This window comes from Ovis canadensis, chromosome 26 (assembly GCF_042477335.2).
Source record: "Ovis canadensis isolate MfBH-ARS-UI-01 breed Bighorn chromosome 26, ARS-UI_OviCan_v2, whole genome shotgun sequence".
In the NCBI taxonomy this organism is placed as follows: domain Eukaryota; kingdom Metazoa; phylum Chordata; class Mammalia; order Artiodactyla; family Bovidae; genus Ovis; species Ovis canadensis.
In genome coordinates, this window is record NC_091270.1 from 40,945,479 (window position 1) to 40,970,185 (window position 24,707).

Sequence of the window (24,707 nt, forward strand, 5' to 3'; positions counted from 1 at the left end):
TTTGCGACCCCATGGACTGTAGCCTGCTAGGCTCCTCTGTCCATGGGATTCTCCAGGCAAGAATACTGGAGTGGGTTGTGGTTCCCTTTTCCAGGGGATCTTCCCTACCAGGGATTGAACCACATTACAGGCAGATTCTTTACCCTCTGAGCCACCAGGGAAGCCTACTTATAGCCTACTTTTATAATGGTCTACTCCCCATCCCAGATCCTTAACGCTTAGCAACCAATAACATGTTCATCTGTATACTTTTGTCATTTTGAGAATGCTATAAGCGGAATCATACAGTACGTAATTTTTTTGAGATTGGCTTTTTTTTTTCTTATTTGTCTTTCAGATCTTTTTAAAAATTGCTGATTATTATGCCATGGTTTTGATGTACTGTAGTTTAGCATTCACAACTGAAGAACGTTTTGGTTGATTCCACTTCTTGGGTATTACAAATAAAGCTCCTGTGAACATTTGTGTACAAATTTTTATATAGAGATGAGTTTTCTTTTCTCTGAGATAAATGCTTTAGAGTGTGATTGCTGGGTAATACAGATACTCCTATATTTATATACAAATATAAAACATTTTATAGTCAGATATAAACTATGTTTAGGTAATCGACTGTTCGTCAAATCATTTTTATTATTCATTAAGGATGGGTTGTTGAATATTGGTCCTGAGCATGCATTGACTTCTCTTTATGGATTGTCTATAATGAATGGACTGTCAAACATTTTTTGTTGGTACTTGTGGATTAAACCCATGAGTTCTGTCATGAATTGAAGAGTTGAGATAGGGAGGGCAAAGAAAGAAAAAGGTGATGCTGGTAAATCTACCAAAAATTGATGTGGTTAGATGATATATAATTCACTGTTTTCCCTTGAAGGCAACTCAAAGTACTTAACCAAAGTTCTTCACTAATGTTTATATTCTATGCATGAAATGGATGATTCAAATTTCCTACCATTTTACTAGTAAAGAAAAGAGAAGGCTGTTTGTTTGCCACAGTCTCTAGAGCTGATATAAAGTTGTTATAATAAGAAATGTTTTCTCCACTGAGAATGAAAAGTTCTCTCTGCTTAGTGAGATTTATTTAAGAGTGTATTTCATGTCAATGTATGGCAAAACCAATACAGTATTGTAAAGTAAGAAAAAATAAATAAAAAGTGTATTGTAAGCCTAAAAAATTAATTTCATTCTTTAAATGTGCCAAACATTCTTCTTTATTCTTAGTTTGTTTTTTTTTTAGAACATCAAATACTTAACAAATTTAAAGTGGCAATCTTTACCTTCCTTTAAAAAAAACTTAAGATAATCTATTTACTAAAGCTTAAACTAAATCCTTATTATTATAACTCACTCCTAAAGTAATCTTGCTTTCATGATTTCCAGGAATGATTTCTATTTTCTGTGTCTTATGTCTAGAAAGCTATATTTACTTTGTCTGTTCAAACTCTAGTTTAAATTATCTGTTTTATGTACTCATGTTTCTCTTCAGATCATGTACCCCTTTACTAAATTACCTGATCACTTCCATGGTCCTTTGATTAAAAAGTCCTGGAACTTGAGAGTGGCACGGGATTGGGAGCAGAGGAGGGAAGAATGGTACCACTTGATACATTCTTGTCTTTTGTTATTTCAAATATAGTATATTGAAGATGAACAGCTTTCTGGGTTTATTAGCAAGTACAATGATATTAACTGGCACACCTCATTTTCTGTCCATCAAGATTTATGCTGTCTGATATTGTAGCCAATAAATGAAACCTGGTTAAAATGTAAAAAATTTTAAGTTTAATTGTTCAGTTGCACTAGCCACATTTCAAGTGCTTAATAACCATATCTGTCCATTGGTTACTGTATCCGAGTGTGTGAATAGTGAAATCTCCATCATTGTACAAAGTTCTGTCAGATAGTGCTGTTAGAGCCAGTGTACCTGTGTACATAGTCCTTTAATGAGATCATTCCACACATGCCGTTTTCTTATTTTTTCACTGTGTTATGACCGTATTTCATTATCAGTGAATTTTTTTTTATCTAACCTCACTTTTAAAGGCTGGCAAGAGTTATATAGAAATAACCATTTTTTAAATCTTTCACCCATATTAGGCCATTTAGAAGATTTCTGATTTTTCACTATTTTATAAACAGTACTATAGAGAATGACATTTTCATTAATCACATATGTAAACCCTGATTACTTTTAGGAAACTACTGGAAAGCTAGAGCTTCTTAATAAGAATCAAAGAAATATAGCTGCTGGAGAACTTGACTAGGGCTCTGGATTTAGCCTGTCACTTTCTTTATCCATATGTCATCTATAAATGAGCTAGGTTAAGAAAAGTCATTTCCCACACCTTTCTTACTCCATGCAAAAATTCATTGAAAATTCAGTGAAGCCTTGAGAATTTGATTTGTTTGCCTTTGTTTCATTATTCCATCTCCTGCATCTTCCTGCCAGAGTACCTCCCTTTGGCATTTTTAACATCCATTTTTCATATAAAAACTGAATTGGGATCTTTTAAACAAGTCTCAATGTAGCATTTTTATAAAAGTGAAAAATTGGCAAAATTCCATAGTTGTATCTTTCAAAAGGAGAAGAGCCAAAAATGATAGTAATTTTTCCCTTCTGAAATAATCCCTGCTGACACTGAGCACCATTATGTTGATGACTTGCCCACTGATTTCAGCTGCATTCAAGGTTAGTGTTTTTGCATTTACCTGATAAATTTGGGACTACTTTAGTAGGCATTCTGGTTAATAGTTTAAATATATATATTTATATAGAGAGTTTATTTGTTCATTGTATTCTATTAAAGTTTCCAGAATGAATGCCTTCATTGTCATTTAAGAAATATATCAAAGATGCTTAAATTAGAGGGAAAAAGGTCAAATAACAGAACAAAAGAATGACCGAAAAAGACCTCATACATTTCTTAAAGTGAGATAATGCTTTACTTAATGCTCAAGACTGTCTGTTCAGGAAATAAATTATATGCTTGCATTTACTTTTAGATTAAACATGGTCATTCAGATCATCTGTAGAGTTCATTGAGATGCATGGATTAAGCTTGGGGTTGTTTAAAAAGTGGTATTTGAGACAAATGGCTCATGTAACCATTTGGCTCTCTCTTTACATGATCACAGTGTTATCTGAAATGCGTGAAATAGTTGTAGTTGTGATATTATTTAAGAAATTGTGTCCTTGCTTTGTACAGTTCCCTGGTAACTGAGATTTCAGAGGCAGGCCCAAATTGGAGATTAAGATTTATAGAGTCCTTCTCACTCCTCTTTCTCACTGACCAAACTAGAAGTTGTTAAGTATAATAATTGCAGTTTTAGGGCTTTAAAAAATTGTTTAGTTGTTCAGTTATTTAAATCTGCTAATTCTGGTTTTTTTTAATGGAGTGGGTGTTAGACTTTTCATCTATAAACAGAATCTGGGATTAAGAATGTCGCTTTATTGTAAGTTATTTGATAGTCTACCCTCAGGTATGACAGTCCAAATAAGACATTAAGAAATGCCACAGTGTGCCAAAATATATGTTTATTTTGTGTCAAGCCGGAACTTTTCTATATTTGCTGTGGTATAAGTAATTGTGGTTAGAGATAGAGGGTGTATATTTTATTTTGCCTTTGGGGGAACCATTTTGAGTGTTGATCTTTTGAAATAATTGAATGTAAGGATGGAGGGAACAAGAGCAAGAAGGATTTTAGTGGGTCTCCTGAAATGAAACCCTGGTGTCTTGGTGTTCTTGCAGAGTTGTGGTTGCATGTTGATGGGATTAGGACAAGGTCATTTGTCATTGGAGGAAGGTATTTAGGACAGTTGCATAGATGCCCCCATTAGAAGTCACATAAATGAAAGAAAGTTTGAGTTACAGTTCTGGTGTGATCTTGACTTGTACTTGTGTTGAATGATATGGCAGAAATTAAATGCTTGGCTTTAGAATTAAGTATGAATTCTCTTTTACCACAAACAGTTTAATTGCGTTGAGCCTCAATTTCTCATTTATAAGGCGGGCATCAGACCTGCTGCACTGGGTTGTTATGGGAAGTTAACTGAAATAATAAAGCAGGTAGAGCCTCAGCAAGTGCTTGTTCCCTTCCGTGCTCTTTCTCCCTTGGGTGGCAGCATAAGATGTCCTCAGAAATCATTTTTGTATTCTGACCGTCAGTAAAACCTTAATGAGAGATGTGTGGCTCTTTGTTGCCATCACTGTGAACTCATTTATGTCTTTTGTTTCAGATTCATTGTAATTGTGTAAACTTGAATTATGATTTGATAAGACATGAAATTTTTTTTTAATTGAAATTTTGGTCTTTTAACTTAGCAGAGATATTGCAGATAGGATAATGGAAAATCACTGTAACTTAAACCTTTCCCCACAAATAATTCAATAGCAGTTGTATGAAGTTCTAGTGATTTGCTGTAACTGAGTAAAAAGTCTGTGAAAGCTTGACAGTTGTAAAGAAGTCTGAACAAGTGTTCACACTTGTTTTTATCTATAAACAGTCTCACACCCACTCCATTTAAAAAAAACAGAATTAGAAGTGTTTTAAATGAGCATTATCATTTAGAAAATGATAAATTTTTAAAGGCAAATTAATTATGAGGAAGTAGTTCTTCAAGCTATTGGAGGGTATCATAATTGGCTGTTTCTGAAAATTGCAACCCCCTAGGAATGAGAGAAGGGAAAGAGCAAAGGAAAAACTTGAATAAAAGCAAAAGGCATTCTTTTCTTCCTGAACGTGGGCTAAAGGAGCTAAGGTGGGAGAAGTGTGACTGAGTACTGTTGTTAAGAGTTTCACTCATAGGATAATTTATTGAATCTAATACAAAATAAGTAACATTAAAAAATTATTTATTTCCCAAAGAATGAAAACTTAACAGTTATGTTCTTTTCCTCCTTCAGATTGAAAGTACAACAGTATATTGAAGTTCTAGTCATTTGGATTCTTAGAGACATAGGAAAATAATAAGGTTGTGATATTATTGAAGAAACTGAAATTCAAAGCAGAATCAGAATGTTACGACATCGGCTCAACCCTATGTTCTTTGTGGAAAATATTTTAAAACGTGTGACTTTAAACCTTGTGTCTAATAGCACTAAAACTGAATTGGTCTTAATATTTTATACTAATGAGCAATTTACCTGGAAATACTAGTAAGTCCTTGAGGCCTTACTTGGCCCTTGACAATTTAGGGATGGATTCAGAAAACCATGTATCTGAAAGTTCACTTAGAGACAGATTGGAAAGCAGCTCTTGCATGTGGTCGCTGTCCCTAGAACTGTAAGACTTCTGTCATCCTGTTATAAACTTGAGGGCTTCCCAGGTGGCGCAGTGGTAAAGAATCCACCTGCCAATGCAGGCAGGACACACAGGTTCAGTCCCTGGCAGTCTGCGGTTTAGGGGGTCTCAAAGAGTCGGACACAACTGAGCACCCATGTTACAAACTTACTTGGTCAGACTGAAATGTCTGCTTTGTCCCTTAATTAGTATTTTATCTAGCTGAGTCTAGTCAAGTATTAGAAAAAGTAATCTTCTCCTAAGTACAGGCAAGCATAAAACAGTACTTGGGCACAGATTCATTGTTCCTAGGGCTGTTACCAGTTTGCCTTTATTTTAATCAACTGTTTTGTTTTTTTTTTTTCCAAGCACCTTCTGTGTTTGCGATTCTGTTTTTGAAAGCAGATGAAAAGCTGATTGAAGGGACAGGGTTTTTATTGAGTTCCTATTATGTGCTAAGAACCAAACTAGATTTATATATTTATATATATATATATATATATATATATGTATTGATATCATAATTGAGCCTATATATATAAGGTTTATAATTGAGACTAAATATAAGGTTTATATATAGTCTCCATTATGACAGCAATCCTTGGTGAAAGGTAGTGTTTTATGAAAGAGGAAATTGAACTCGACAGAGGTGAAGTCATTTGCCTCAGGCCAGACGGTTGCTAAGTAGAGAGCAGTCTTCTCAAACACACATTGGTCTGACTCCTAGACAGGACTTTCTTTTAGACTTGATTCCCTAGGGTTTCCAGGTAGAAAGGAGATATGCTTTGTCATAATCACTCTTATATTTATTCTACTACCTGCTTTATCTTAAAATAAATTGTGGTTTGTGTAAGAAGATAAGACTGATTTCCCACATGTATTGGGGCCTGCCTTAACTTCTTATTGCAAAAAGGATATAATTGAATTGGATATTAAAATCTGCTGTATACACATACAGAATAATACCTAGTTACTCCAGATGTAACAGGCTTCTTCAAAACTTCTTAGTTTTTTCTATTTATAGGAAGACTGGGTTATAGGAGCAAAATTTAATTGGATGATTCTTTTATTAAAACATTTCATGCCAAAATTTTATCCTAAAGAACTACTCTCTTATGTAAATTGGGTAAAATTTTATTTTCTGAAATTAGTTTCCTAATGTCTTTTAAAAATTCTTATATGCACATGTGGACTATATGTTAGTCCCTGTTCTAAGAGTGCCTCAAATATTTATTTTGTCCTCCTGGTAGCTCCATGAGTAGATACTGTTACTCTCTCCTGATTTACAGATGAGGAAATGGAGGCGCAGAGAGGTGACGTTGCTTCCAGGGGTCCTAGAACTAGGAGATGGTGGACCTGGGATTCTATCCTGTTCAGTCTGATTCCAGAGGACCACTCTGAACTGTGATAATTTGCCACTAGTAAGTGAAGCAGCCTTAGGAGAGAATTTATTTTTTGAACTTAATTTTACCTCAGTGAACTATCTGCATTTATGTGCCTCATTAAATAGAAACCTATTTTTAATCCATTTATTCTTGTGTACTTGACCAGGAAAAAATAAGAATGCACTTTTTTTCTAAGTTCAAAGGCACATAAAGGTGGATAGTTCACTGAGGTAAAATTAGGTAATATATTACAAATATGTTGACAGAATTCTGAATTTTTGGTGACTTTTATATCAAAGGCAAAGACAGAAGGTGGTATGGTTAAAAATCTGGACTTTTATACAATAGAAAATTACTTCTTGACAGTTTTACTTAAGACTTATTCTCCAGTCTCAGCATTATCACAGTTTCTAAATTAATATATTTATTTTATATTGATCTTGTTAATTTAATGCTACTGCCATATTTAATGTTATTCAGTTGATAAGAACTACCTGATTTTTATTTCTCCATTAGTTACAAATTAATTACTTAAACAGCAACTTTAAGAGAAGTATTGTTTTGGTGAATATATTTGCACAGTGTGCATAAAGATCTTTTTTGTCTGAGGAGAAATATCTCTCTCATTTCCCTCTCATTATAAACATAATATACATTTGTAATAACTGGGGCTTCCCAGGTGGTACTAGTGGTAAAGAACCCTCCTGCCACTGCAGGAGATGTAAGAGACACAGGTTTGATCCCTGGGTCAGGAAGATTCCCTGGAGAAGGGAATAGCGACCCACTCCAGTATTCTTGCCTGGAGAGTCCCGTGGACATAGGAGCCTGGCAGGCTACAGTCCATAGTGTCATGAAGAGTTGGACACGACTGAAGTGACTTAGCATGGCATGGCATTTGTAATAAACATTAAAATGCTGTAGAAATGTGTAAAATAAAAACATATTTTTGTAAGCCTACTCATTTACCATGTATTCTATATAATACTTTAAAATTAAGATCTCTTTTTGCTGTAGATGCCTATTGAGATCTGCCCAAGTACTCTAGAACTATGCCTCTTACTTCATCATCATTGTTTTTATTGCCTCTTCCTCTTCTCTGGAAAAACTTTTGAAGTCCAGAACAGGATTTTGAGGCAAGCTGGAGCAAATTCTCTCCCATGAGAATTTGGAATTAAGATTCAGATAGCATCTGTATTATCTGTATCTGAGGGTGATGGTGACAGGAGCTGAGAGACAGGGATTGGCAGCAACAGGATGAATTTGGGGTCATGTTTCTGCCTTTGCTTTTGATGAGATACCTCTCTTCTTTAATAAATTTTCATGTTGTTTAAGCCAGTTAAAGTAGTTTTTATCCCTTGTAATAAATAAAACTGCTTTATTAATATAAAGTCAGTACCCCAAAAAATATCTTCATAGGTCACAGCATCTTAAAATAAGAATCCTTAGAAATCACTTTTATGTTTACCATTTACTATTATTTACTATTACGTTTTTAAAAGCTATTTATGAGTTACTATTTTACTAATTTATTATTTGGTTCTTTCTTATTAAGTTATTAAACCACAAAAGTCTTCCTTCAAATGAAATCTAATGCAGTAACCCAATATGTAAAAGTGTGGAGAGGAGAGAAGCAAAGACCTTCATGTATTCCACCTCACACAAGTGCATGTGTATAAGGGGATTGGCTGTGGGCCCATAAGACCCTCAGGAGCAGTGGTTTCAGCCAGAAATAGTTTTGCCCATTGAGGAGATATTAGCAATGTTTAGAGATGGTTTTGGTTGTCACAGCAGGGGAATGCTGTTGACATCTAGCGGGTAGAGGTCAGGGGTGCTGTTAAACGTCTTGCAGTGCCCAGGGCTACACCCTGTTGTTCATGTTGCATGGCAGTCCAGGGCCAAAGCCAGAGCCTGACTGATTTGATTAGAAAAGATGCCACAAGCCACTTTTAGACAGTTTGTTGCATACATAGATTGTGAAAAGAAGAATAATCGAAGTGTGCCAGCTCCTTGTGGTCCTTGTACCATGCGCTGCAAAAGATAACACTGAGAGAAAAGGGCCGAATGACGGCAGCAGGCACTGTGGGATGCTCTGTTGCTGAAGGGGAGAGGAAGAGCGCCGCTACCCTACCTCATCAGTTACTTCAGTTTACAGTTGAAATGGTAGATTCACATATCTAAGGTGTTCAGAACAGATTAAACATTTTCCAATAGTTGGATCATGCTTCAGTTTTAATATTTAATTAAGATGAAATATAATCAATAATTCAGATCATCAGTCTCACTAGCCACATTTCAAAGACTCAATACTTGTATTTGGTGAATGGCTACTATACTGGATGGTGTAACTCTGGACACTGGAAAATTACTAATCATCTTAATTTATGGCTAACCAGACCAAACTCAGAGAAGGCGATGGCACCCCACTGCAGTACTCTTGCCTGGAAAATCCCATGGACGGAGGAGCCTGGTGGGCTGCAGTCTGTGGAGTCGCGAAGAGTCAGACACAACTGAGCGACTTCCCTTTCACTTTTCACTTTCATGCATTGGAGAAAGAAATGGCAACCCACTCCAATATTCTTGCCTGGAGAATCCCAGGGACAGGGCAGCCTCACGGGCTACCGTCTGTGGGGTCGCGCAGAGTTGGACACTACTGAAGCGACTTAGCAGCAGCAGACCAAACTAAGACCACGTGACCATGACTTCAAAACTTTCCCCTAGTTTGCTTGGTTCTCGGTTCATTATACTAGAATGTGCTCAGTTGCTCAGTGATGTCTGACTCTTTGTGACCCCATGGGCTGTATTCTGCCAGGTTCCTCTATCCATGGAATTGTCCAGGCAAGAATACTGGAGTGAGTTGCCATTTCCTTCTACAGTATACTAGAATAAGTTCAGTTTAGTTCAGTCGCTCAGTCGTGTCCGACTCTTTGCGACCCCATGAATCGCAGCACGCCAGGCCTCCCTGTCCATCACCATCTCCCGGAGTTCACTCAGACTCACGTCCATCGAGTCAGTGATGCCATCCAGCCATCTAATCCTCTCTCATCCCCTTCTCCTCCTGCCCCCAATCCCTCCCAGCATCAGAGTCTTTTCCAATGAGTCAACTCTTCGCATGCAGTGGCCAAAGTACTGGAGTTTCAGCTTTAGCATCATTCCTTCCAAGGAAATCCCAGGGCCGATGTCCTTCAAAATGGACTGGTTGGATCTCCTTGCAGTCTAAGGCACTCTCAAGAGTCTTCTCCAACACCACAGTTCAAAAGCATCAATTCTTCGGCGCTTAGCTTTCTTCACAGTCCAACTCTCACATCCATACATGACCACTGGAAAAACCGTAGCCTTGACTAGACGGACCTTAGTCGGCAAAGTAATGTCTCTGCTTTTCAATATGCTCTCTAGGTTGGTCATAACTTTTCTTCCAAGGAGTAAGCATCGTTTAATTTCATGGCTGCAATCACCATCTGCAGTGATTTTGGAGCCCCCAAAAATAAAGTCTGACATTGTTTCCACTGTTTCCCCAGCTATTTGACATGAAGTGATGGGACCAGATGCCATGATCTTCGTTTTCTGAATGTTGAGCTTTAAGTCAACTTTTTCACTCTCCTCTTTGACTTTCATCAAGAGGCTCTTTAGCTCTTCTTTACTTTCTGCCATAAGGGTGGTGTCATCTGCATATCTGACGTTATTGATATTTCTCCCTGCAATCTTGATTCCAGCTTGTGTTTCTTCCAGTCCAGCGTTTCTCATGATGTACTCTGCATAGAAGTTAAATAAGCAGGGTAACAATATATAGCCTTGACGTACTCCTTTTCCTATTTGGAACCAGTTTGTTGTTCCATGTCCAGTTCTAACTGTTGCTTCCTGACCTGCATACAGATTTCTCAAGAGGCAGGTCAGGTGGTCTGGTATTCCCATCTCTTTCAGAAATTTCCACAGTTTATTGTGATCCACACAGTCAAAGGCTTTGGCAATACCTGCTCTTAAATCTCATTTTAGAAGAGCTTTATTAGTAAGGTCAATTTAAGCCAGGCATTATATTTGAGGTTCTCAGAGGTTTCTCCAAAGGATATTATTTAAGATGAAAGAAGCTTATTTCACTCATTGAATGTCACTGCTCGTTCAGTGAGAAGATAGCCGCTGAGCATCACACACACAAAAAAATCAACATGAGTCTCGCTTATGTTGAAACTTACTGATTAGCATGAGTATGTTGACAGGGAATTGAATTGATCACTCTTTCTGAGTCCCAAATTTAATTTGCTATTTAGAACTAGTATTTATCACCAATGAATGTTAAAATTTGAAGAATTTAAATGTTGAGTTTTTTTAGAGGTAAGAACTCTGCTGGGAAAAGATAGATCTTAAGAATTGAAGGGAATTCTAAAAAGAAATATAAAGAGGAAATTTTTTAAAATGAAAATTTTGAAAATGAAAATAAATATTCATATCAAAGGAAAAGTTTTCTTGAATTTGGCTAATCAGACCTTATATATCTTGCTTCCAGAGTAGTTTTGTAGAAAAACTTTGAATGTATTTAAAGCTATTAACATTTGTTTTAAAATAATTTACTTACATTAAATTTGTCCTGAGAATAGGAATATGGTGTTGTTATATATATGTAGAAACAGATTTATAATTAAATCATTGCTTAACATTTGCTATATAGTATAACATATACTATAGTTGGGTTTCCAGTGGTAAAGCATCTGCTTGCTAATACAGGAAACACAAGGGACACAGGTTCAATCCCTGGGTTGGAAAGATCCCCTGGAGAAGGGAATGGCAACCCATTCCAGTATTCTTGCCTGGAAAAGATTATGGACAGATGAGCCTGGTGGACTACAGTCCATGGGGTCACAAAGAGTCGGACACAGCTGAGCCACTGAGCACATGCTATAGTTAGGGTAGTTTTACAAATTGTTGATATTTACCTCTGATGTGTTGTACTATTACTCTGTTAACGTATTGACTTGTCTTGAATTATCAGCTGTTTTTTATAGTAGTTATTCCTAATTTATATGTTTAATATTTTTTTCTGTATCATTGACTTTATCCTGTTTGAGCTTCTTGAATCTGTAAATACCTGTAAATTGCCCTTCTTATTTTTAATGTCTTATTAGTTATGGGAAGCTCTTAGATATTATTTCTTCAAATATGTATGTGTTTCTTTTTCTTTTAAGACTGGTTACAACTTATTAGACATTCTCACTCCATCCTTTGCCCATGATAATTTCTCCTTGTAGCATTCTTAGAAGTATCTATTGATATATTTTCGAGGTCAGTAAATTTCTCTTCAGGTGTTTCTAATCTTTGGTTAGACCCCTCTTTGAGCTTTTAAAAAATCAACGTTATTGAATTCTAACATAAAATTAGTTTGATATAATGAAATAAAATGCATCCATTTTAAGTATGTGTATTGATGAGTTTTGATAAATGTATAGGCCCATGTAATCACTACTATAATTTTGTAGAACATTTTTATCACTCTAAAAAGTTCTCTCATATCTATTTGCAGTCAGTTTTCTCTTCCCCCTCTACCATCCCTAGAGAACAATTGATATGTTTTCTGTCACAGTAAATTAGCTTTCTATTCTAGAAATAGGTTCTTTGCTGAGTATGTTTTAGAGATTTCATCCCTACACTGTGTTGTTGTTGCTTAGTCCCGAAGTCATATCCAACTCTTTGTGACCCCATGGACTGTAGCACTCCAGGCTTCCCTATCCTTCACCATCTCCCAGAGTTTGCTCAGACTCACATCCAATGAGTCAGTGATGCCATCCAACCATCTCATCCTCTGTTGCCCTCTTCTCTTCCTGTCCTCATTCTTTCCCACCATGAGAATCTTTTCCAGTGAGTTGGCTTTTCCCATGTGGCCAAAGTTTTGGCACTTCAGCATCAGTCCTTCCAATGAATATTCAGGGTTAATTTCCTTTAGGATTGCCTGGTTTGATCTCCTTACTGTCCAAGGAACTCTCAAGAGTCCTCTAGCACCACAGTTCAAAAGCATCAATTCTTTGGCACTTAGCCTTCTTTATGGTCCAACTCTCACATCTGTACATGACTACTGGAAAAACCATAGCTTTGACTATACAGACCTTTGTTGGCAAAGTGTAAGTCAATAGTTTATTTCTTTTAATTGCTAAGTAGAGTTTTTTGGTATGGATATGCTAAAATTTGCTTATCCTTTCACCTGTTGATGAATATTCAGATGTTTTTCATTTTGTTGCTGTTCTAAATAAACATGCAGTATTCGTGTGCAAGTCTTTTGTATGGCCATATTTCTTTTCCTCTTGGATAAATACCTAAAAGTAGGATGTTAGCATGTAACAATAGTGTATATTTACCTTTGTAAGTAATTGCCAAATTGATTTCCAAGTAGTTACGGACCACTTTATATGCCCACCAGTAATATATAAGAGTTCCAGTTTAGTATAGTCTCACTAATACTTAATACCGTTAATAATAAAAGATGGATTACTGCCCATCTTTTACATTTGCATTTTTCTTTTGAATGATGATGTAGAGCATCTTTTCTCATACTAGCAGTTTGTGTGTCTTTTTGTCTTATGCATTGAAGATTACAGCTAATTAAAATTTGGTTCCATAGTATTTTGCTTTAAAATTTAAAAATTTTTATTTGCTGAAAAATCTAATAAACTTAATGCTTTGTATGATTTAATTTTAGAAACTCAGTCAAATGAGTATCTCTGTACTCTTAAGAAAGTAAGATGATATTGAAATACTTGTAAAACATTTCAACATAAACATAGCTTCTTTTAAAATTAAATATCTGTTCATTGTGAAGAATAGTTTTAGATCCTTAATGTAGCTCTAAAATTGACATAACAAGGAATTAGCCATAGTTTAATAGGTGAATTTCTGCCATTAAAAGTGAAAACCATTCGAAATGGTTTTTCATAATTTACGTAAAAGCCTTGCTGCATTTTTAGCTTGGAAAATTCACATTGCTTCTATTTCTTCATCTTCTTAAATCAGTTATTAATGCCTGTACTTAAATATAATTTACCATTATAGCATTTCATTTTTTTCTTTTTTTGGAGTTTGATGAGACTTTTTTACATGTATATAAAATATTTCTTTTTGTTTAGAAGAATTAAAATCATGTGAATACTTAAATTTAATAGTTTTGAGGAATTAAATGAGTCCATTTCTATCTCTGTTTCATTGGTCACCGGCTGAAGGCATGCTCTCTGAATCTGGTATTTTACTGTAGTTGAATATTTGTCCCAGAAATAGGAAAATCACATGTCCTTCGTGCCATAGCTCTTTTGAGAATGTTATTTTGAATATTGGGATCTTACCTTAGTTTTAACTCCCTGTTATTGTGTATGCTAGCTGCTATATTTTCTCCACTCTTCTAATTTCCAAAGGAGATAAATGAATTTGAGATGTATAGCCTAGTCATTTGGGATTTGAGGTTTGATAATGCCCTAATGGTCAAAGATATTGTAAAGAGATTTTGAATGTCTCCAGTAGTCTCAGATTTACATACTGAATATCATTCAGATCTTAGTTTTCTGTTTTTCCTTCAAACCTTATTTTGTGTATTGATTGTGTATTTGGGGGACTTTCTTCAGACATATGTGCTACTTTTGAAAAAGAATCTATTACAAAATGAATTTCTTATTGTATTATTTATGTGTAGTCATATTTTATTATTCCTTTTGGTAGCACGGAACTTTGAAAGCAAATTTTGAAGCCTTTAGCAGAGTCCTGCTTATCACCACTTCAAGTACAGACTGACATTCTTGAAAGGCATGGTTGTTATCTTTGCCCTATGTATGTGCTGTTCTTCTGGTATTAGAAAATAGTGCCACACAAATCTTTATGGAGAATAACGTGAAACAGAAATTTGACTTGAGCAACTGCTCGAAAAGTCGACTTTTTTGTATGTACCCTACAACTTTCATTGATCTATAGTCTCAACTTTTAGTTTTGTTTCAGTTAGATAGTGTTAGGATAAATAAATCTTTCTTTGTTCTTTGACTTAAAGCAAGGGAGAAAAAAGGTCTATTTGAGGCAATTTTTTAAAAGATTTTAGATATTAATGCTCAGACTGTAAATCTAAAAGCTTCATCGGGGATTTGATACCATTCTGAACAAAGAAAGTTAGTCCCTCGTTAGTGTCCAACTCTTTGCAACCCCTTGGACTGTAACCCCCCAGGCTCCTCTGCCCATGGAATTCTCCAGGCAAGAATACTTGCTGCTGCTGCTGCTGCTAAGTCGCTTCAGTCGTGTCTGACTCTGTGCGACCCCATAGACGGCAGCCCACCAGGCTCCCCCATCCCTGGGATTCTCCAGGCAAGAACTCTGGAGTGGGTTGCCATTTCCTTCTCCAGTGTATGAAAGTGAAGTTGCTCAGTCGTGTCCAACTCTTCGTGACCCCATGGACTGCAGCCCACCAGTCTCCTCCATCCATGGGATTTTCCAGGCAAGAGTACTGGAATGGGGTGCCGTTTACTTGAGTGGGTAGCTGTTCCCTTCTCTTGGGAATCTTCCCTAACCTAGGGATCGAACCTGAGTCTTCTGCATTGCAGGTGGATTCTTTACCATCTGAGCCACCAGGGAAGCCAAGACCATTCTCGATACCTAGAAATCCTCTGTGATGACCTGATAATTGTCTAAGTTGTGCTTCTCAAGCTGTGGTTAGGGACCAGTTTTTTTCTTTCCTCAATGAATGGCAGGCCAATAATTTTAAACTACAATAAAGAGAAAGTACTGGAAAAAGTAATTTTTACATGACATACACAGTTTTAAATGCTTCTTACTTTTTGTGGTTATCTCAATGTTGATTACGGAGAATTCTGGGAGTAAAACAGTCCATAGACTGCACTTGGTCTATCCCTGCCCACACTTTATCTGTTACTGCCCAAGGTCAAGGTTGGCAAACTGTGGCTATGGGTCATGCTCAACCCTTGTTTTTGATATGTCCTTTAAGCTAAGAATTGTTTTTATATTTTAAGTGCTTTCTTAAAATTCACCATAATAGTAAATTTTCTTATACATGAAAATTATACAAAATTCAAATTTTAGTGAAGTTTTATTGGAACAGAGACACACACATCCTATAAGTATTGTCTGTGACTGCTTTTCCTCTTTAATGATGGAGTTGAGGCAAGGCTGAGTAGTTGGGACAGAGACCATATTATCTATAAAGCCTAATATATTTTCTCTCTGGGCCTTTACAGAAAAAGTTAAAATCTGAAGGTTTGGCTCTAGGACACAACATAGAATTAGTAGTTAGTGCTAGAGTTGAGAGTACAAATAAATTTTAAAATGTGTTTTAAACACAATTATTATTATTATTAGCTGATACGTATTATCAGTCTCTGTGCTTAGTACTTTTGCTGCCATTTCTGTTCTCATTTAATCTCCTCAGTGCTGTCCTTTTCTAAAAACTTAGGTAAGTTTAGATCTTTTCTGGTCCAGTTATAGATACCTTTATTACTCCTTAAGCTCTTAACTCTGCTTGGTATTGTGAGTTTTTTTACCCATATCTGGTCAATTTAAATGGTTTGATATTTGAATTTTGTTATCAGCATGTGGCTTGGAAAATCCAGCTTCTTCCCTGTTGCTACATAACTCTGCAGTGATATTTCTGTGTGTTCAAGTCCAGTGAATGAAATGCATATGACTCAAAAATGTTAAGAAAACAGATATTTCTAGTGAAAAGATTAATCCTTTAAAAGTGAGCTAAAACAAAACAAAACTGCAGTTAAACTGTAAGGGCAGATTTCTGTTGCAGATAGCAAAGATATAACAGCTAAGGTTGAGGCTTTAGGTGACTTTTGGAGGATCAATAAGGCTTTCAGTGTTTTGCCTCTGCCGCTCATTAAACTGCAAAGTCAAAGCTCCCATCATATTACCGTCAAGGCTTTTTAAACTAACATATTTCTTTACTCCTTGTTTAAAGCAGGTTCTTAAGTTCTCAAAGTATGCAATTAAAAAAAAAAAACTGAGCTTTTCATGGTAGCTGTTATTTCTTTGTTTTCCTACCCTTTGCATGTGATCACTCAACAAGTAAAGATAGAGCAATAACTGTCATCTTTACATTTGATACATGAGCCTACTTCATGGTATAGACCCATTATAAGCCAAATCTTCATGTTGGGATTTCTTCTTGGAATAAAAAATTACCTAGTTGCAGTGAAAGCTTATTCATTATATGAGGAAAGAATAACTGCAGTTTGATAGTATGATGTTTGATATTATGGTACTTGCTATTTTGTGCTACTTAGCTCTTGTCACTTTATAAACATATGGAAATGAATTATGTTCATTGCTTACAATCAAGAATGAAATATTATAGACAGTCTTGACAAAATCTCACTGCATCTTTTCAAGCCATGGCTAGTTGTTATTACCCCAAATCTCAAAGTACCCAAGGTTTAGTGCAAGAGATGCTGGTGTACATTGTCCTAGCAGCTGCCTCCCAAATCTAGATAAGGCTGTTCCTTTGTACCTTATAATAAAGCCATTGACTAAGTGGCTTGTGCATTAAAGGGAGAGGAAAAGCCTTATAAACAGCAGGATTTATTACTTAGTAATATATGAGGATTGCATTCCCAATATTCCAAAAGATTGTATGTACTTTAGCATAAGACTATTAATGAATGAAAATCTGGGACACATAACAGTCATTATATAATGCCTTTAACCATTTATTTGAATTGAATATTTCTACTTTGCTTTAAATTTATCCTATAGAATGTTGGTAAATGGTAACAACTCCTGTTCTCTCCAGGCATACACAAAATCTTGTGTTAAATTTGAACTGTTAGAATAACTTGTGATTAAACATCACTATACACACACATACCAAATGTATTTGAAATCTTTTGAATTAATAATTAAACAGTGTTCTTTCTTTTGGAAGCCTACACTTCTCAAAATTCTCTGTAGCTACTTTTTACCCATAATAGCATGTGTAACATTCATTCCTCAGCATATATTATAGTGATCAAATTACTGATTCTAAAAATTTTTGATGGCCAGAATTATTGTGGAAGGCAGTTGTTTTCTGCAGCTTGACTGCAGGGAACCCGAGTTGCATGCATTGCTGTGTCTGGTAAACTTCCTGGAAGCCAGCCAGTGTGTTCTAGTGAGTTGCCACATATGTAAGCGGTGAGCACTAAAAGGCTTACCCAGTATTACAACCGTTCTGAGGCAAGGAAACGGTGGGAAGTTCAGCAGCGAAGCAGCGGCAGCAACAAGCAGCCACAGTGGTAGGAAAGACAGGGCAGGCTCACCGTGAGCGGATTTCCCAGCGCGAGGCAGCGAGCACACAGCTCCCCATCCTGCCTCCCGAAGGAGGCAAACCCAAACTGTCTGTGGCAAGATTTCTCTAGTTTCATGTTTATGATGTTCGGTCATGTGATAATCCTGTACCACAAGTTGCCAACTTCGCTGTACTCTAGAGAGGAGCCTTTGCTGCAGTGCTTTTTTTCCTCCTCTCTTGCTTTTTCTTCCTTTGCTTTTTTTTCTTGAAAGAGAAAATCGTGCAATGTATGTTTATGCCTGCACCATGCCGAGGCGACACTTACCAGTAAATACTCTTTGTATCCCCGAGGTAAGATACTGTTTCTGCTTTCCCTGCACAGTGCTGCTGCAGCACGGAGCTGATCCAAACATTCGGAACACCGATGGGAAGTCAGCCCTGGACCTGGCAGATCCTTCAGCCAAAGCCGTCCTCACAGGTAAGGAGACAGAGCTGTCCAATTATCCTATCTACTAGCTATTAGATCTATCAGCTTGCTTGTATAAAACCTTTATGTTCTGAATTTTCTTTTATTTTTTCCTACTCATAAAAGCTCAAGAAATATATCCCATTACCTCTACTTTATTATTGATTTGTTATGTTAACTCTTAACCATAATTGCTATACTGTCACAGCAGAAGCAATAGGATTGCTTATTCTGCTTAGAATGTCTGAGAACTACAGCATGAAATGAAAACATAATTATTCACATTTTACACTTTCTTTTTTTATGGTTTAGATCCTCATTTCCTGTACTTCATCTTCTCAGTTAAATCTTGTGGAGACCTTCACTATGGAGCAAGCAAGGGCATTTGTGTTACTTTATAAAAGTAGTTTTGATCAGAAAGACAACCTGCTGCCTCATTGCTTAGGTCAATAATTAAATAAAATATGGTGCTGCTCCTCCCTTGCCACTCTATTTATATTTTTTATCATTATCTTCTCCCCATGATAACTAAGTAAGTACTTTTTAACTGAGGCCATGCATTGCCTTTTTACTTCAGATAATACAAATTTGGGCTTAAGTATTGGTTTTATTAAGGCCGATGTCAAGAAGAGCAAAGAAGGAATGCTGGAATAGAAAGGCTCTCAGTAACAACATAGGAAATAATGCTATGAGTGATGTGATATTGAGCAACCATTTTCATTGATCTTCATTCGCAAAATGCTGCGTTGGGTCTATTTTTGTTTTTATTCTTAGCATCAGAGTTCTGCTGCCTTTGCCTTTTACTTAACTGACCTTTGTAATTTGGAGCCTCTTAGTCACTGCAGTGCTAACAGGATTGTTTCAGGTTGCATGAAAGTAAATGACTTTTAGCTTCCTTTTAAATCTGTCCAAACTTGAGAAAAATAAATCTTGTATTTACTTTTAAATTTAGAGTCCATTTTTAACAAAGTCCCTGACATGAATGAAAAATATCTATATACAGAAAGGTTTAAAATTATGTGGACTTTTGCTTCATTATTCTACATAGAAAGACAACTTCCCTCAGTGTTAAAATTAATATAATCTCTGCTAAATCTGAGTTATCTGATTTATCTAAATTAATACAAGGTTAATTAGGTGATTCGGTTGCTGAATCAAGATAACATACACGAGAGGGATGAAGCTATTTTAAACCAGAGTAGATAAGGAAAAATTTAAATGTAATTATGAAGTTTTAAATAATGAAATTAAAGTCCCTAGCCTCAGGTCTGCTGTTTAGGTTCCACAGCCTTTCAGTTTTTCCATTTAACAAAGCCCTGGGCAACAGTTGCAGCCTTGAAGTGGTCTCTGACCAAAGGAGAAATACGATTCACAGCAAGAGAGGGATGTTATAAAAGCTGACCAAGACTGTCTGTGCCTCTGTGTCCTCCCTCTGACCTTTGCTTCTCTACAACCCTCAGCACCTGCCTTGTCCATGGTCTAGATTTGTTCATTTACTGCAGCACTGCTTAGATCCACTTTCACTTTTTTTAAAAGACAAAGTTTGAATATATTATTAACAACAAGAAACAATCTTCTAATCAGAAATGAATTTCATGGGAGATTATATTGCCTGTTGTTAGTCTGGGAAAGAAATTTGGCAGAATAACTCATAGACCCCAAAGATTTCCTGGAGGGCCAATACTATGTCTGTTAAACTTCACTTGAAAAGCATCTAGCTTGTATTTTGCTTAGTAGGAAAGTATTAAATTCTTCTTGGTCGTAATACTGAGCTCATTAATTGTTTTTTTCAAGAATATGCTCTCTTGGAAATGATATACAACTTTTCAGGTATGATTTATAAGAAAAACATTCTAGTGGAAAATGTTTGTAGAAAATATAAGCTAATGATATTTACACATTTGTGTTATATAATGCAATGAAATATATTCTAAAATGTGTTTCTGCCCATGCAGGTTCTCTTCTAAGCAGTTCTTTCTGATGGAAATATGGTGGAAGTAATATTTCCAAAGTTAAATTTAAAAGATTGAGCACTGACAAAAAGATAATCTTTTGAAAGGAAAGCCTTAATTTAGAGTTATTAGAGATTATTCTGGATGATGTGTCATTATTTTTATGCCAGATATAGTTGTAGTACCGTTACTTACCTTGAGGGTCCAGTATTTTTTATGTTACTGTTCTTGTGCATTAGCCAAAATTGCATATAGGTATATGTATAATCTTTAAAAGAAATTAGCAAAGTAAAAATCCCTTTTACTGAATATTTTAAATATGTAAATATTTTAAATATGTAAATTACTAATACCCTCTTCTGTATAAAGAATGCATGGGTTTTTACAGAGCTGTATAAAACAACAACATACTTCTGGTTTTACAGCTGAGGGACCCCAGCATATAGCCATCTGCTTTGGATAGTCATTTAGGCATTTTTAAGAGAATAATTAATTGGAAAAGCTCATTAAACTCTTTGTTGAATTATTATGTTAAGTGACTGATGTGCTTAGAAGAGATCTTGAGGGTTTTATGATTTTGGTTTATAAGACTGAAGTTCTGGGCAGTCAACTGAAGGACTTGGATATGGTTTTGGTTTTTTTGTTTTTGTTTTTTAGGAAACAAGGATAGGAAAAGTTTAAACAAGCCTGTGTTAATTTCATTGAGGAGCAGTTTCAGTGTGTTAAGATGATGAATTTTTAAAAACTTATTTATTTTGACCTTTGTTCTAGGTATATAAATATATTCATTTAGAAATTGGAGGAAATAGGAAAAGTACAAAAAAGAAAAAAATTGCTCATTATTCTGCCACCTAGAGAGAACATTTTTGTATATTTTATTTATAACCTTTTTTTCTGAGCACACACACCCCACATTCTTCTTTCTCTTTAATCAAATCAGCCTTATACATTATATATTGCTTAATAATCTTTTTTAAAAATTGAGTTATATGAATATCCCCAGAAGGTGCAAAGTATTATTCCGCAACATGAATTTATAAAGACTTCATGGTATCCTTCTATGGATACATTTTAGTTTTTTGAGCTAATCTTCTAGTGTTTACCATTTAGGTAGGTTGTTTTCATCCTCTATTCTTTCTTATGAATTTAGAGTTATTTTATCAATTCCATTGGCATTATCTTCTTTACTATATTCAGTTTTAGCATCCACACACGTTTCTGCTTCTGAATGGAACAGAGAATTTGGTGAATGAGGGACTTCCTTTTTAAAGAACTGCACTGTATGTGATATTATTTTGAGAGAGCTACATGTAAATTGAAGGTGGGTGACAAAGGGAGTATTCGTTGAAGAGGATAAAGATGTAGGAGTGTTGGTTAATCATGTAAAGGGGATTCTGTGGGGCAGAGTGGGAAGTTGGGTCATAACAAGAAGTGACAGCAGATTGAGGCTGAGAGTTTGGGAAAGACTAGATGGCCAAAGGAGAGTTACAGCTGGCCGAAGCCAGGATGACAGGGATATAACAGTGAGTTTAGGTGATCACGGGGTTGCCAAGGTCATTTGTCCCATAAGTTTCCTAGTAGATTTAGGGGTAAGGGAATAAGGAAGAGGGATATATTTGCACCAGGGTGTCTCAAGAATAAACTTTAATCTGGATTCATTACACTTCTGAGGAAATTCTAATCTGTGATTGATGGGCTGGCTTTTGGCTCCCTTTTTAGAAGGAATCACCTGTGGCTCAGTCTAAAGGCAACATTGAGGGGTCTTAATGTTTAGCTTGCTGAGCCTGGTGTGCTAAATCAACAAAATTTATTTGCAATCCTATCTCTTTTTTGTGTTGTTGTTATTCTACTCCACTGCTTCCTCCTGCTTTTCAGATAAAATGAAAACCTTCAGCATGATCAGTGAATACTTAAAATGATCTGAATCCTGATTGCTAGGTTTTAGTTAAGCAAATATTTAGGATTCCTTTCTTTTTCTCACATTTCAAAACCAACCTATCAGTTGTTCAGGTCTACCATACTTTCAAATCCCCAAGCCAACCATTTCTTACCAGCTCCACTACCCTAGCCTTAGTATATGCTTTTTGTTGTCTTTCTTTCCTGACAGCAGTAGCTTCGTAATGGGTCTCTGCCTCCACTGTAGCTGGAGTGAGTTTTCTAAAGCATAAATCAGTGCTGTGATTAGAAAACTCATCAATATGTTTCATTACCACTGAATAAAATCTAGACTCTTAACCATAGCCTTCCATGGTCTGACCCCTGCCTTGCACATCTCTGATCTTGTCGTCTTCTGTGTTCTCCCTTGAGCTCTCTGCTTCAGCTACAGCAGGATGCTTGCTGTTGCTCAAACAGATGAAGCCCATTTTGGTGTCTGGACCAACGCATGCTCTTTACTAAAACTGGAACACTGGCCCAGAGCTTCACATGGGTCATCAGTCAAATCTCCACTCAGATGTTTACTCCTCAGGGAATGCTTCTTGTCCTCAATCCTGTCAGCTTACTTTAGTTCCCTTATAGATTTATTATTGTATTTTCTTTACAGTGTCTAAAATTGCATTAGTTTGTTATCATTATGTTTTTTTTTGCCCGAATAGAATGAAAGCTTCACAAGAATTTGGGCTTTTGTCTGTTTTGCTCACTCCATTGTGCCCAGGACTTGGATGAGTACGTGAAACTATTGAATAAACAAGTACATCTAGGTTCTGATTATTAAGTTTTCTGCTTCTTAAAAATTATTTTGAATTGCTAATAGTCATGTACACCTCTTAAAACATAATGCACTAAAGTTTTTTCTGTTCTTTTAATCAGTATATACCTGATGCGTAAGATACATACTGAACATTTTATCAACAGAATTCTTGGATAGCTCCTTTGATTGAGAATATTTCAGTTCTGGAAAGATCAAACCTCCAGCTGTCACATCGGAATTCCGGATGTGAAGCCAGGGCCTCATTTTTACTCTTCTTTGGTTGTTCTGTTAATTGACCGTTTTGCACATCGCCCATACTACGGTGTAGCCTATTGCCTTTCATGTGTAGTACATTTTTACTATGTCTCCCATGATTGAAGACAGTGTTTACCTGATTAATATTGCCTGCAATATTTATCATTGTATTATTATAAAAGTTAATTATTTAGATAATAATTAATTAAATTAATAAATTAATAATAAATTGATTTATCCAACATTATAAATGTTCTTCTCAAGTCTTTGCTCTCTAGGCAGTAGGCTTGAATTCAGCATTCATTTGAAATATTAAGACAACAATATTTAGAATCTATAAGGAAAGATCTAATAATCAAAATGTTTGAGCTATTCATAGTTAAGAGGCAACTCAAATAATGTAAGTATGTAAGCCTTATATGAGTTATAGGCCGTTAGACATAAATACGAATTTCCCAGGTGGCTCAATAGTAAAGAATCTGCCTGCCAATGCAGGAGACGTAGGAGATGCAGGTTCAATCCTTGGGTCTGGAAGATCCTTTGGAGAAGGAGATGACAACCCACTCTAGTATTCTTGCCTGGGAACTCTATGGACAGAGGAGCCTAGCAGGCTACATTCCATGGGTTGCAAGAGTCAGACACTACTTGGTGACTAAAAAACACAACAGACATAAATACATGGATTGGAAGAGAATAGAAACTTTCTTTTTGGATAACCCAGAATTCTAGTATCTCAGTCTCTTCCTATTAGCCTTTTGTGTAATTAAAGCCAGCAGGCCTGCATCATTAAAATCAGCATGATCTTTCAGCTCATCAAAAATCACCTGTTTGTGAAGCATAATAACCTGTTAGTGTGTACTCTGAGAGCAACTGTCATTTTCCACAGGAAACTGTAGCAACTTTATAGTGTTTTCACTGCATTTTGTATTAATACCTCAACTACAACCAAATTGCTGCTTTGAATGGTTCTTTTAAAAAATTCTTATAATAATTACTGTTAACATTTGCTTTCTTAAATAGCACATTGGACATTGAATTCATTAATACTTTAGTATTATAAGGGTTAATAACTCTATTCTTTGCAATTTTTATTAAACTTTTATTTTGACAATATTGTAAATTCATATGCAATTTATACAGGGAATTTCCCTGTACCGTCTGCTTTGCTTTCACCTAGTGAAACAATAATGTCTAGTGAAACTGTGGTATGGTATCACAACATTGCTGCACTCAAGATACAAAACATTTCCATCACCAGAGATATTCTTCTGTAGTTTATTCTTCTGTAATTTTTACTACTTGTAATGCCTTAACAGACTGGTTCCAAATAGGAAAAGGAGTGCGTCAAGGCTGTATATTGTTACCCTGCTTATTTGACGTATATGCAGAGTACATCATGAGAAACGCTGGGCTGGAAGAAACACAAGCTGGAATCAAGACTGCC

At 35.9% G+C, this 24,707-nt stretch overlaps 1 protein-coding gene across 2 annotated transcripts in view; it reads left to right on the top strand.

The window, feature by feature from the left end:
• Positions 1-24,707, top strand: part of TNKS (tankyrase) — a 156,624-nt gene that overhangs the window by 23,514 nt on the left and 108,403 nt on the right. For both annotated transcript variants that reach the window (XM_069572852.1, XM_069572853.1), the window contains exon 3: positions 18,284-18,379. In XM_069572852.1, coding sequence (XP_069428953.1) covers positions 18,284-18,379 — 96 coding nt within the window. The remainder of the gene's footprint in view (positions 1-18,283; positions 18,380-24,707) is intronic.